General features: G+C 40.1%; 1 protein-coding gene across 1 annotated transcript in view; it reads left to right on the top strand.

Moving 5' to 3' along the window:
• SCAF4 (SR-related CTD associated factor 4) overlaps window positions 1-12,341 on the top strand; it is an 89,342-nt gene that overhangs the window by 69,073 nt on the left and 7,928 nt on the right. Inside the window, exons 18-19 of the mRNA XM_048494071.1 lie at window positions 21-116; window positions 210-398. Of these exons, the coding sequence (XP_048350028.1) occupies window positions 21-116; window positions 210-398 (285 nt within the window). The remainder of the gene's footprint in view (window positions 1-20; window positions 117-209; window positions 399-12,341) is intronic.

Genomic DNA, 12,341 nt, shown 5'->3' with positions numbered 1-12,341 from the left:
TACTATTTCTGCCTTCATAGGATTTTTGCCTCCTGGACCACCCCCGCCTATTAATCCTCCAGTCTCAGTTCCTCCAGTCTCAGTTCCTCCTTCTCCAGTAGCAAATATCCCAAATTGTAAGTATACTTTTATGTTGTTAAATTTGATTGTAACAGAAATGTATGTGTCCCATACAAAAGGTTTTTACTGTTAACATTTCTCTGTTATAGCTACTATGGCCAATATAAATGAGGACATTACAAAAGACTCTTCACTGGGAAATCCAATTCCAACAGTAGTTTCTGGATCTAGGGCAAATGCTGAAAATGCAGATAGTTCCAAAGGATATCCAAATGCTCCTCCGCCTGCAACTTCTACTAGCATACCAGCTCCTGTCACCCAACCTGTCCCACTCCTTGGTAAGTTTGAGTTTCAGTTGTCAGCGTCTCATTTTCCCTCCAACATACTTGGTCTCCTTTTGATAATATACAGAAACCAGAATTACAGAAGGCAAAATGTTCTTCTGTCCATTGCTGTCAATCCTATATAAACTGGTAATTGTAGTGGCAGATAAAGCATTTAGTAGGTCAAGGCTCTGCCTGCAAGTATTGGAAGACTTCATTCTTTCTACCAATCATTAGTTGGAGAGAGGAGTAAATACATTTAGTAAAACAAATTCAGATGGCTCAAACAAGCATACCATTAGATGTTAAAAAAAGCATCATCAGGAGTTATGTGTTTATTTTACCTAAGGCTTTTTTTCCTGTTTGCACTATACATCAATCTAACCCTGAATAGGTAGCAGATACTTACTTTACTTTCCCTTGAGTTCAGCTCCTAATATCCCATCATTGAAGTCGGCCAGTTCTAATGCTTTCCCTATATATAATGTTTGTTTGCTGAATCAACTGATTTATTAGTTTTCTCAGAACAGTTGTAGAAGTAATTTCAGAGCATCATTTATCTAACAGAAGATGAAGAGGTTTTCACTCCTCTAAATGTTCTAGAAGTCCAGTGTGGACTACTCACAGATCAGAGTTTGTGTACACACACAAACACACACACCCATTCCAAATAGGATATTGTCTTAATTTGTGATATGTTCAGTCATGTTCATTGTGTTAAATGATACCAAATTCTTGAAGTGAAATCTCATAAGCATTAACTGTGAGGAAAGAAACACTTTTATACTAAGCACTATCTCAGGAAAAAACACACACATTGGAATTGGTAGCAGAAACAAAGTACCGAGAACTATGTACATTATTCAGTATTCAATATTTTTATATTCTTTTTTAAAAATTACTATGTTGTCCTTAGTTCCTTATGCCAGCGGCGAAGCTCCCAGGGGGCAGGGGGGTGCGCGACGCACCGGTACACAAATGTAGGTCACGGGGTGGTGCAAAATCCCCCGGCCCCTCCCCCTTTCCCCTGCCCCCTGCGGTGCCCCCCCCCCGCAGCGCCCCCCCCCACTTATTTTAGAAAACCGAGCAGGCTGGAGAACAGGCCTTCCTGTTCTGGTGGGAACTACATTTCCCAGGGTCTCCTGGGAAATGTAGTTCCCACCAGAACAGGAAGGCCTGTTCTCCAGCCTGTTCAGTTTTCTAAAGTAAGTGGGGGGGGGGGGAGCCAGAGTGCGCCTCGGTCGCACTCTGGCCCAGCTATGCCTCTGCCTTATGCTGTTTTTCTATTTCAATACCAAATCCATACTGCTTCAAATCAATTCAAATCCAGTTTAAAATTTCAGATTTTGCTTTTTTAGTGGTAAACTGCTGGATTCAAAAAGTAATATGGCCATCCAGAGTTATTAAATAAGATCTGGGCGGTCAACAAATCTTTTCCATCTTGCTTTATTATGAAAATGTTACCTATCAATATGGTATTCCACGCTTTATTTAACCAACTGTTCATTTTGGACAGATATTGTTATCTTGATGCAACTAGCAATTGCCAAATTTAGAAACTCTTAATTTTAGGTAAAACATCTTCACAGAATTCTAACAAATATGTTATTGATATCATAGAGTTCCAATCCAGTAATCTGGGGAACGCCCCTTTCCCAAACTTTCAGCACACACTGGAAACATTATTAAATATTTTTCCAAACTCTAGGGTGTAAGGTAAATTTGTTTTCTCTAATCTTTGTATTCTTTAACGGTGTTCATTCAGAAAAAAGACTTCGACATTTTCTCCTGAAATCCTTGCCCTTTTTTCATCTTACCTTACTTTTTTCAATGATATTTTCTTTCTTTGTAATAAAAAACATAACTTTTGAGATTGGTTCTTTTTGCTCCAGCCAGCATGATGTAGTGGTTAGAGTGTTAGACTACGATCTGGAGACCCAGCTTTAAATTCCCACTCTGCCATGGATGCGCACTAGGTGACCTTGGGCCACTCATACAGTCTCAAACTAATCTACTTCACATGGTTGTCGTTAGGAAAAAATGGAGAGATCAGTGTAGGCCATTTTCAGTCCCCATTAGGATAAAAGGTATGATATACATGGAAGTAAAAATAAAAAATAACAATTTTTCCAAGTCAGATAAGGAGCTCTTTAAATTATATTTGTCATCCATTTTCTTGTGAAAATATTTCTGTAGTAAATATTGCAAATGTATTATTAGAGCCTTTTAGAGATTCCCAGGAAAAAAAATAATCCTTGGGAAGAAGAAAAAACCTCCCCACCTGCCCTGGTGGTAAGAGCAAGCAGTATTTGTGTAAATGATTATTTAATATTACATTTGGTTGGTCTTAAGAAAGTTGCTGTAATCAAAGTACTTCCGCTGGAATAGCCACTGCAATGGTTTTGCTATATACGGATATGGCAGGGACATCAAGGTAACTAGAGTCTGATGTCAAATAAACGCATACACATTTGTTTGTGCCCAGAAAACTAGGTAGTCAGTGCAGACATGCTCATAATGCACTTCTGCAAGTTGCCTTTCTCCTGAAGAGGGTGTCTGAATTTTGTCTGAACTTTATCCTACTTAAATGTACTATATTATTATTATTGAATGTATTATAACAGCTTTGTCTTCAGCTTGTATTGCTGAAAATGATGCAAAGGTCTACATGAGAACCACAGATCTGCGGGATTACAATTGGAATTGGTAAAATTTCAGACATTGGCCAGAATCCACATTAGTTTAAAGGAATGCTGTGTTTACAAAGAGTGCTTTTAGGTTCAGTTCAAGGCCCCTCCGGGGCAGTTCAAGGCCCCTCTGGGGCAGCATCCCTTAAAGTAAGAAGAGCTGCTGTTTAGCTGCCCCCTTCCTTTGTGTGGGTGAAAGTGCTTCATCCATGCTTATTTGGTAAAGGTGGGGGTGTTGGATGTTGCTCATTGATCCAACTAAATAAGAGAGGCTGCCCCATATCAATAATAGTCCCATATCATGACATGGTCGTGCCAGCCATCTCTCCTATATTCAGTGTCTTTTGGATTTCCTGCTTTCCCTCTTTAGGTTGTTCTATGTAATTTTTGAAATTGCAAGACTGTGTTTGATTGGATGGCAGGGGAAAAGATGGCAGACATCAAAATGGTGGTGGTACCTTACTTCAGATTAGTTCATGAACCAATATCTTTGTATTACACACATTCCGAACATGATGGCAGTAAGATCCACTTAAGAAATAGCGAACAATGACAAAACAAGAGCAGAAATAGGAATCAAAAGGTACAGTTTCTGTTGTTGATTATCTACCTATGGAAGATTGTCGATCGACACCATTATTACAGTTTCAGTATCATCTCAAATAGGAGCTGCGTGGTATAGTGGTTGTACTGCCACTCACACGGTCAGGAGTTTGAGCCCCCTGTGGGTCAGATATCCTGGCAGCTGGCCCATGGTCAACTCAGCAATCCATCCTTTCCGTGATCGGTAAAAGAGTACCTAGCACATAGCTAGGGGGTAAAGCATAGCTGGGGAAAGCAATGGCAAACTACCCCACAAAAACGGCTTGCCTATGAAACCACTGCTTGCAGTGGTACCCCAGGGTCAAACACGACTGAAGGGGAAACTTTACCTTTTTATCAACTCAAGATTTGCATGAGTTTGGGAACTTGATAAGAACCAAGGGTATTAGAGCTGCAAGGCATCAGTCAACTGGCAGTCTCCCATAAGGAAGGCAGGGTGTGCCTGGCTGGAGGCTCACTACTGGGATTAAATAAGTTGTAAAAGCATCTAGTTATTTAGCATCCTGCCATCCTGAGGTGTGTTGTTACATCCTTTCAGCAGTGGTTGTCTATCTTCTCATGAGTGATTCTCCTGTTTGTATGAGTTCTTCCAAACATCCCGTAGGTTGACCACACAAGTTAAGATGTCTTTTGAAAGGGCAATCCTGAGGCTTCTATAATCATTTTTAAAGCTGTGATCTAAATATCAACACACTATCAGAGGATGCTTAGGCTTAATTTCTGTTTCCTGTTTGTAGAAGCGTGGAAGACTTCAATTTTTCAAAAAGTGGCTTACTGTGATCCTTTGTAAATTAGATTATTCCCTTACTACCTGAACTCTATTATTGCCATGAAGTTTTGTGTAAGTGAGTGATCCACTTATCTCTGGTTGGCTTTGGATTTTACCATTGTGGCACAGTTCCCACACCTTGTGTGGAGAGGGATGATATGTTGCAATACGCTGTTCCAGAGGAACACCTACGGATTTCACAAGCATTAGAGCTAGGAAAGTGCACTGGAGGGAAAAAACACACACATCATTTTTCAGTTTTGGATTTCAGAAGCATACTGGTATTCCTCAATACTTCTTCAGATTTCTTTTTTGGCTTTCCAAATTATTGGTGTCTAATATTCCCTATGGGGTATTCTCTTTGTGGGGCTAAGGTGGCTTTTCTTCCCCAGAAGATTGACTGGTTGAGAGAGCTCACCTTTGCAGCACATGAGCTGGCTATCATGCTTGGCAAGGCTGCCCTTTTGATGAGTGGGTCACACATGGTTGCCAGCGTATAGATCTTCTTCTGGTTAAGAGGTTATAGGGGGAACCTGTGCCTTTATGTGGTCCCTGGCAGCCCTAGAGGATACCATGTTCCTGCTAAGTATGATGTGAGCAAGGATATTCATCGTGGAGCAGCATGCGAAACCAAGCATCTTCAATCGAAAAAAAGGCTGCCCATCCAGAGCTTTTATTTTATTAAATGTGGTATGCTGCCCTTTCCCAGCTGGGGCCAGGCTCAGGACACTCTCACACATAATTAAAATAGTTGTAAAATCAATTAAATATTAAAAATACAGTTGTAACTTTAAAAACGTTATACATACAAATATCAAAGATGGCATAATCTAAGTGTCCATATTGATCTTTCCTAGCCTGTAATACATTATCAACCCCATCCCATCTATTCCTTCAGATATTAACTTTTGGGATTGGGGGGTGGGGGGAGAGCAGGGGACCTGGTTGAGAGGCCAGCAGATGGAATGGACTCAAGTGCCCAAACCAAAGGCCTTGTAGAACAACTGTTTTGCAAGCCCTGTAGAATTGAACCAGATCCTACAGGGCCCTGATGTCAGTTGGAACAGGTGGGAGCTAGACCTGAAAAAGAGGCCGAGGCTAATCAAATGCCCTTGGGACCACCATGAGATTCCCTCCAGAGGATCGAAGCCTCCTTCATGAGCAATAACTGCTACCTTCACCAAACATTCTGTCAGATGTTTGGTATTCCTTCCCTATATGGAGGGCAGAACAGGTTGTGAAGTGGTTTTCTTATTACGTGGCTGCTGGCTGCCCAATCACCTCATGAACCACCTTCTCCCCGTGAAGAAACCCTGCCTAGTGGTGGCACTTTAAGTGGTTCTGATCAAAGTCACTGAGAGATGACCCTGACCTTTCTGTTGACTGATCCTAACTGAACAGCTGCAAAATGGAGAGCATCCATTGAGCTTCCAGACTATAAAGGAATAGGGAAACTGTACTGATTAGCAGTTGCAGCCACCACCAGAGCCAATTCCTTGGCATAGGCCAGACATTGGGGGGGTGGGGCAGGGAGGGTATCAGAAGGAACTGCCCAAGGAAGAGTGCATTCAGCCCCCCATCCAACCTCTCTTCCTACCTGGCATTGAAATGCCTGCTGAAATCTGGAGGAACTGAAGTGTCTCCTCATGTTCCACCAGCAGACTCTGGGGTGTGCCTGAGATCCCCAAAGATCAGCCCAGGCTACTCCTTCTCTAGCTGCTGAGTCACAACAGCTGGAGGAGGAGAAGCCTGAGTAGCAGATCCAAACCCAGTGCCAGCATTTAACTCAAGCACTTCTGCTGGTGGTGCTCCAGATGGAAACTAAATGAAGATGACTTTGAAAGACCTGTCAGCCAAACCAGAGGTTTCTGCACATGTGGGACAAAACCAAAGCCCACTCCTCCACCCCACAACTTTCCCCCAGGTCTCCTATTTGATTCCTTTAGATCACATGATTCCTTTAGACTACTGAAATAAGGCAGTTGCTACTCTAGGCTACACTGCACAGAGTCTGCACTAACTAGCCTGCTGCCCTTCATTGTTTCTCTCTATTCTACGTGCTAACCTGCAATTGCCTTTCCCCCTCAAACCTACCAACCTAACCTTTTTTTTTTTTTTGGTAAAACCAGACCCAGGCGTGCTTCAACCAAATTGTTCTTAAAGATCTGATTTTTTTCTTGTCTAAAAGCTGGCTAATTTTTGTAACTACAACCTGTGATCACAGTCTGAAATTCTGTCCAAAACGTTCCTTTTATTTTCTATGTCTACAAACAAAGCCTACCTCCCCTTCCCCCCAGAAAACTTGTTTTCCAGAAATTCTGATTTCATTTTTTTGGGAAGTCTTAAAGGTCTTCTCAACCCCTGTTTACTAACCACCTGTTTTCTATTGTTTTGAAATCCAGGTCAGCCTAATTTTTATAATAAACCCTGTGCTCCAATTATTATTTTTTTAACAAAACCACCTGACTAACTTTTAGAAGCCTAACTAAAGCCTATTTATTGAACCCTAAACTGAATTTTGTTTTTTTAAAATATCTAAATGCTCACTTCCAGTTAATTTCTGTTGAAACCTAAGCAGAATTTTTCTTCAAAACCTGCTGCTGTAATTAATTTTTTTCCCAAAAAACCAGTAAGAACACCCCCAAAAATTTAGGTAACCACCTCTAAAACACAGTACCAAAAGTTTTTTAACCCCAACTATAGAAAAACAACTGTTAAATCAGAACAAAAGGAATGTAAAAATATAAACTTTCAAAAGCAATAACAACTTATAAAATCCTTCCAAACACAGAAAATGTCTAGTATAAAATTCTAAAACAAGTCAAGAGAACCCACAGCACAAGCCTTTTAAACCTTTTTAAAATCTGTATAAAACAAAACCAAGGAAACCTATTTTTAAAAGCTGTTCTCTCCCCAACTGTAGTCCCCTAGGCAAAACCTAACAAGACTGAAAAAATGGAAACAATAGAACAAAAAGGAGGTCTTCCCAATCCTGCAGCAGCAAGCAGCAGAAATCAGAAGTGCAGATCAGAGCAGTACTGAACAAGAAGCAACACTTGAAAAATGTAGCCCTGAAATGCAGTCAAGCTTCAGGCCTGTTTTTTATCCTCCTTGCCCATGCTTAGAGAGCCATGGAAAACTGTGAGAATTGTCATGACTAGACAGATGATTCAGGTGCTTCCCCATTGCTTGGGTCAGTCTTGTCTTGTCCCCCAGTTGCCTAGGAAACATCTAAAATGGAAGAAAAACAGGCCTGGAAACCTTAAAACACCAGCCCTGAATTATTCAGGAAATATTTGGGACGCATTTATTGCTACTTCAAGAAACCAAATATCAATCTGAAGAAACATATATCCCTAATGAGGACTTGCAGCCTGTGTTTTGCTAGATCAGTGATTCTCAACCAGGGTTCCGTGGTTCCCTGGGGTACCATGAGCACGTCCCAGGGGTACCATGACAATGCTACCACCTGCCCCCCCCCCACCGGAATCAAATAGATTTTGAAGGGGGGGGGTTGGAAGCTTCATGGGCTCCCTTTAAACAACACTGAAAAACAGCATTGTTTTATTTGCCTAAATTTGGTGTGGATTGGGGGGGGTAGATTTAAACGGAGCTCTCCCTTTAAATCCCCCCAATCCATGTCTAATTTAGGCAAACAAACAACGCAGCTATCAGTGCTGCTTTCCCTCCCCTCCCCCTGCTTGCCACTCCCCCCACCTACAGGCCAAAAACGGAAAAAAACCTAAAAAATGCAAAAAAAATCAAATGAACCTCAAGGGTACCCTGAGATATGAAGAGCGAGGTCAAGGGTACCACGATGTTGAAAAGGTTGGGAAACACTGTGCTAGATGAATGTTCTTATCAGTCCCACAGTCATAACTTGTAGAACTGGTTTCCTGTTAACATCCCTAATATACTTATAAAATCTGAATTCACATAAAGTATAGCAGTGGATGTTACAGTCCTTCATAGCCATCTAAATGTTTGGGTGCATTCTGGTACAGACAGAATCATGATGTCTGAACTTGCCTAAATGGAAAGGTTAAACTAATAATACACATTTGCTTCAAAGAAAAGTTTTCTCAATTGTTACAACCTGCAGTGGTTTTAAATGGCACAAGAACAAATGTGTTGGATCTAAATAATATAGTTGATTTATGTGATCTGTTTTTTATAAAAAAATTTCCTCAATCTTGAAGTTGTCCAAATATCTTGAGGGAATTTTGAACAGCATAGCAGAATGTATCAGCTCAGTGAACTGCAAAATGAAGAGGATTATCCTGAGAAGAATGCTTATAGTTGTCTAATACTGGTTTGGAATCTTTCAGAAATGCTCTAGGCAGACCTGTTTCTAACATTCACAGACTGTGGATTGATCCCCCCACCTTATGAACTCTGCCCTGTAACATGTCTATTGCAGTACTTCTGGGATACATTAGGGAAATGATTTTAGATACTGGCCAAGCCCAGTTTATGGATACAGTTCTGAAAACTTCTGTGGGTTACTAATTCCCTTATAACTTCTAAATGGAGGTGCACATGTATTTGCTTTAAACAGCACCATTTTTGTGCATACAACTGGCTTGATTTTATGAGCTTGACGGCCCAATCTGGCAGGGGGGCGAATTTACTGTGGGGTGCAGCAGAGGCCTGCACTAGTGCATTTGCTCCCTCTGCTGGCGTAAGGGGCACCCATGGTGACAGAGTGGGCAAAGATTCTGGTATCCATCCATCCCACATCTCCATGGTGGGCAAACCTGAAAGTGGACACCATCATGTAGCTACACTGGCATGAAAGCGGATGCTGGCAGGGGGAGGGGGGACAGGCCAGGGCATTCGCAGGCATGGAGCTGACTTTAGTCGGCTTCCACCTGGGCTTTCGAGCCGGGAATGCCAACCAAGGGTACAGTTCTGTTGAGCCCTATAGAGGCTTTCCTGGTAGCCTGGGGGAAGGGGGTTCTTTTGCTTTGCTTCCCCATGCTGCCTGAAAGGCCTCTTGAGCGGGTGCAGCTGCAGCACCATCCCTGGCCACCACAGCCCTGTGGATTGCAATCTGTTTAGAATCCCATCAAGTCTGTTCAGTGGGACTTACTCCCAAGAAAGTATTTTTAAAATTTCATTGTGAATGAATTAGTGAATTCTTGCGTGATGTAGTTTTAAAATAAAATTTAAACCAGCTTAAATTCACAAGATTGCATTTTTGTATGTATAACAGCCATATGAACGTATTCTGTCCTAAAAGGATGAGAATTCTGCAGCCGATCATAGTTCTGCAGTCTGTATAAATTATACAAATAATGAACATTTTTATAATTTATTTTCCTTTGATTTTCTAATTTTGTTCATTATAGTGGAAGCAGCCAGAAAGGCTAGAAAGTTGGCAGCTGACCATGTTCTGTGCTGCTTCTGCCTTCCCATGAAATTGTATACACACAGCTCTGTATGCTGAAAAGCTTCCTGTGTTTTTCAGTCACTCAGAGCACTTGTACTGTGCACATGAATGCAGTATGCAATTACAAGTACAATTTATAGCAGTCAAGATGACAGTTTAAAAGTTAAATGACTACAGCTTGGGCCTACTAATAACTATGATGGTTTTAGTAACAGGATTAAAACTATGCATGTGTGAAGGGAGTTTGTTTTTGTGGGTTTGACTTTTTGTTCATCTTAACACTTTTTGACCACTGGAAGTTGTTGAAATAATAAAATGAATAACCATAAAGTTCTTGAATATCCTTTCTTTTTTACAAAAGATAATCTCAACAATTAGGTTTGTGCCACTTTTGAGCAATTGAAATTGTTTCTGTTCATTAATCTTGAGAACTATTTTGTCTGCACAATAAAAAATGGGTTAATGTAATCTGGAAAGTTTGGTCAACTGTACCTCAAGTAGGTAGATGGTTATCATTTGAAAATATCTGCTGATGTTCCACTGCATAGAACTGGGTTTTTCAAATCACCCTAAATATATCTAAATTTTCATTAGCATCATTTTTCCAGTTTGACTGCAACTTGTTTGTAGGTTTTCAATAATATCTACTGCAGCCTATGAAAATACATGTGTCTAAAGAAGTACAAGGATTTATGTGAACACACTTAACAGCAAAAACATTTTTGAGAAAAGAAATAGCAATTGAGTGATAACTAAATGGATTGCAAAGGAATACATTTATCCTTCTAGTTTGAATAATTTATTATGCTTTTCAAGTTCTGTACCACTTTGAGAATTTGCTCTTTGCTGTGTTTTTCAAGAGCTTACCTATGTTTCTTTTCCAAAGTTTTCTAGAGCTACAGTTTAAATCATCTTATTATTTTAGCAATTTGTTGTTCAGTCAGTGTAAATGATTTCTCAGACACATTGTTATTTTTATCCAGTCTGCCCCACTAAAGTATATGTCCAGTAACTGAGCAGGGTTCACATGGTTATTTTTCTTTGCTCATTTTTAAAAATGCACATCAGCAGCCTAAATGAAGGCCTCAGAAATACACACGCCTGTAAATGGAGCACTTGAGTGCTCAAATGTAACAAGCATACAAAAATATGAAAAGACTACATTTGGAAGCTGGTGGCAGGGGTAACAGAGTGTGCTGAGTGATACCCTGTATGATCACTGAGGAATGGAGAAACTCCAGAAATTGACAACGTGAAATATTTTAGTAAGTAATTGGAGGGAGGGAGAGTAGACCGCCTCTTCTGTGAAATTTATGTTTCAAAGTACTTGTGTATCATAACTACCTAACATACTACACAGACCTTTAAAATGTTGCTGGGAGGTACACCTTTTTTCCAGTTACAAAATATAAGCATTTTATTGGAAAATGCATAAATTGCACTTAGAAATGTTAAGCAACTGTTTATTAATGTTGACATATTTCCAAGTGTTTTCTAATTATCAACCAAGACTGAAATTATAGAATGGATGTAGGCTCTTGTCAAGTTGTCCTGCCACTGTGCATTTCCTGCGCCAAAGGCATCTTCAGTGCAATCACATTAAATAATAATAAAAATGGGCATACATGAATCATTCACCTTGTTTTGTAAAGTTGACATCATGCAAACAGTCTTTATGTATGAAGTATTGTTGTATCAAACATTGTTTGTACTGCAACGACCAGTCAACAGGAATGATGAAAGAGGTAAGGTAACAGATTAATATTTATTGGCAGAAAAAGTATGTAGGCTTTCAAGTTGCAGGCGGGATTATATTATAGTATCCACGAAGTTTTACAGAAACATAAGCAGGAATAAAGTAAATTTGACTTGTCTTGAACTTTTGCTTGCACAAGACCTCTAGCACAGGTGGAAATTTTGCACTGGTTACAACTCATCCTCTTTCACCAGACAAGCAGAATTGAAAGCATTCAGGTATTAATGATAAAAAGAGGCTATTTGCCAGTGTGATTTATAACCTGCCTTTGTTCCCAATGAAGACTGGAAACAGCTGACATCATTCGCTTTTCTTCCATTTTGTCATCACTGCCACCCTTTAAGGTAGGTTAGGCTTAGTGTATGACTGGACCAAGATGATCACGCAGCAAGTGGCTATGGTGTAATGAATATCTGAACTTGAATCTCCCAAAAGTTTTTTTTCTTTCTTTAAAAAAACCCAAACAAAAAAAGAACAAGGGGAGATGAAACTTAGAATTCACCTACTAAATAAGGTTAAAAGAACAAAAGGACAGTAGAGACAAAAATATAACAGTGGTGGCAGATCTACACATACATTTCTATAAACAGTTTTCAAATATTTAAAAACAAGTTCATACACAATTGTTGTCTAGATGCCGTGTGTTCAAATATTGAGTCCTAAGGTCATCAATCCGTTGGTTTACCAGAAGTGGATTTTTATCCTACCAGTGGTATAATACATATCTTTTTAGCTGTAGAAAGGGCATTGA

This window comes from Sphaerodactylus townsendi, linkage group LG04, assembly GCF_021028975.2.
Source record: "Sphaerodactylus townsendi isolate TG3544 linkage group LG04, MPM_Stown_v2.3, whole genome shotgun sequence".
Lineage (NCBI taxonomy): Eukaryota > Metazoa > Chordata > Lepidosauria > Squamata > Sphaerodactylidae > Sphaerodactylus > Sphaerodactylus townsendi.
The sequence above is the reverse complement of the archived record's forward strand: the minus strand, read 5'-3'. Positions and strand labels throughout refer to the sequence as shown.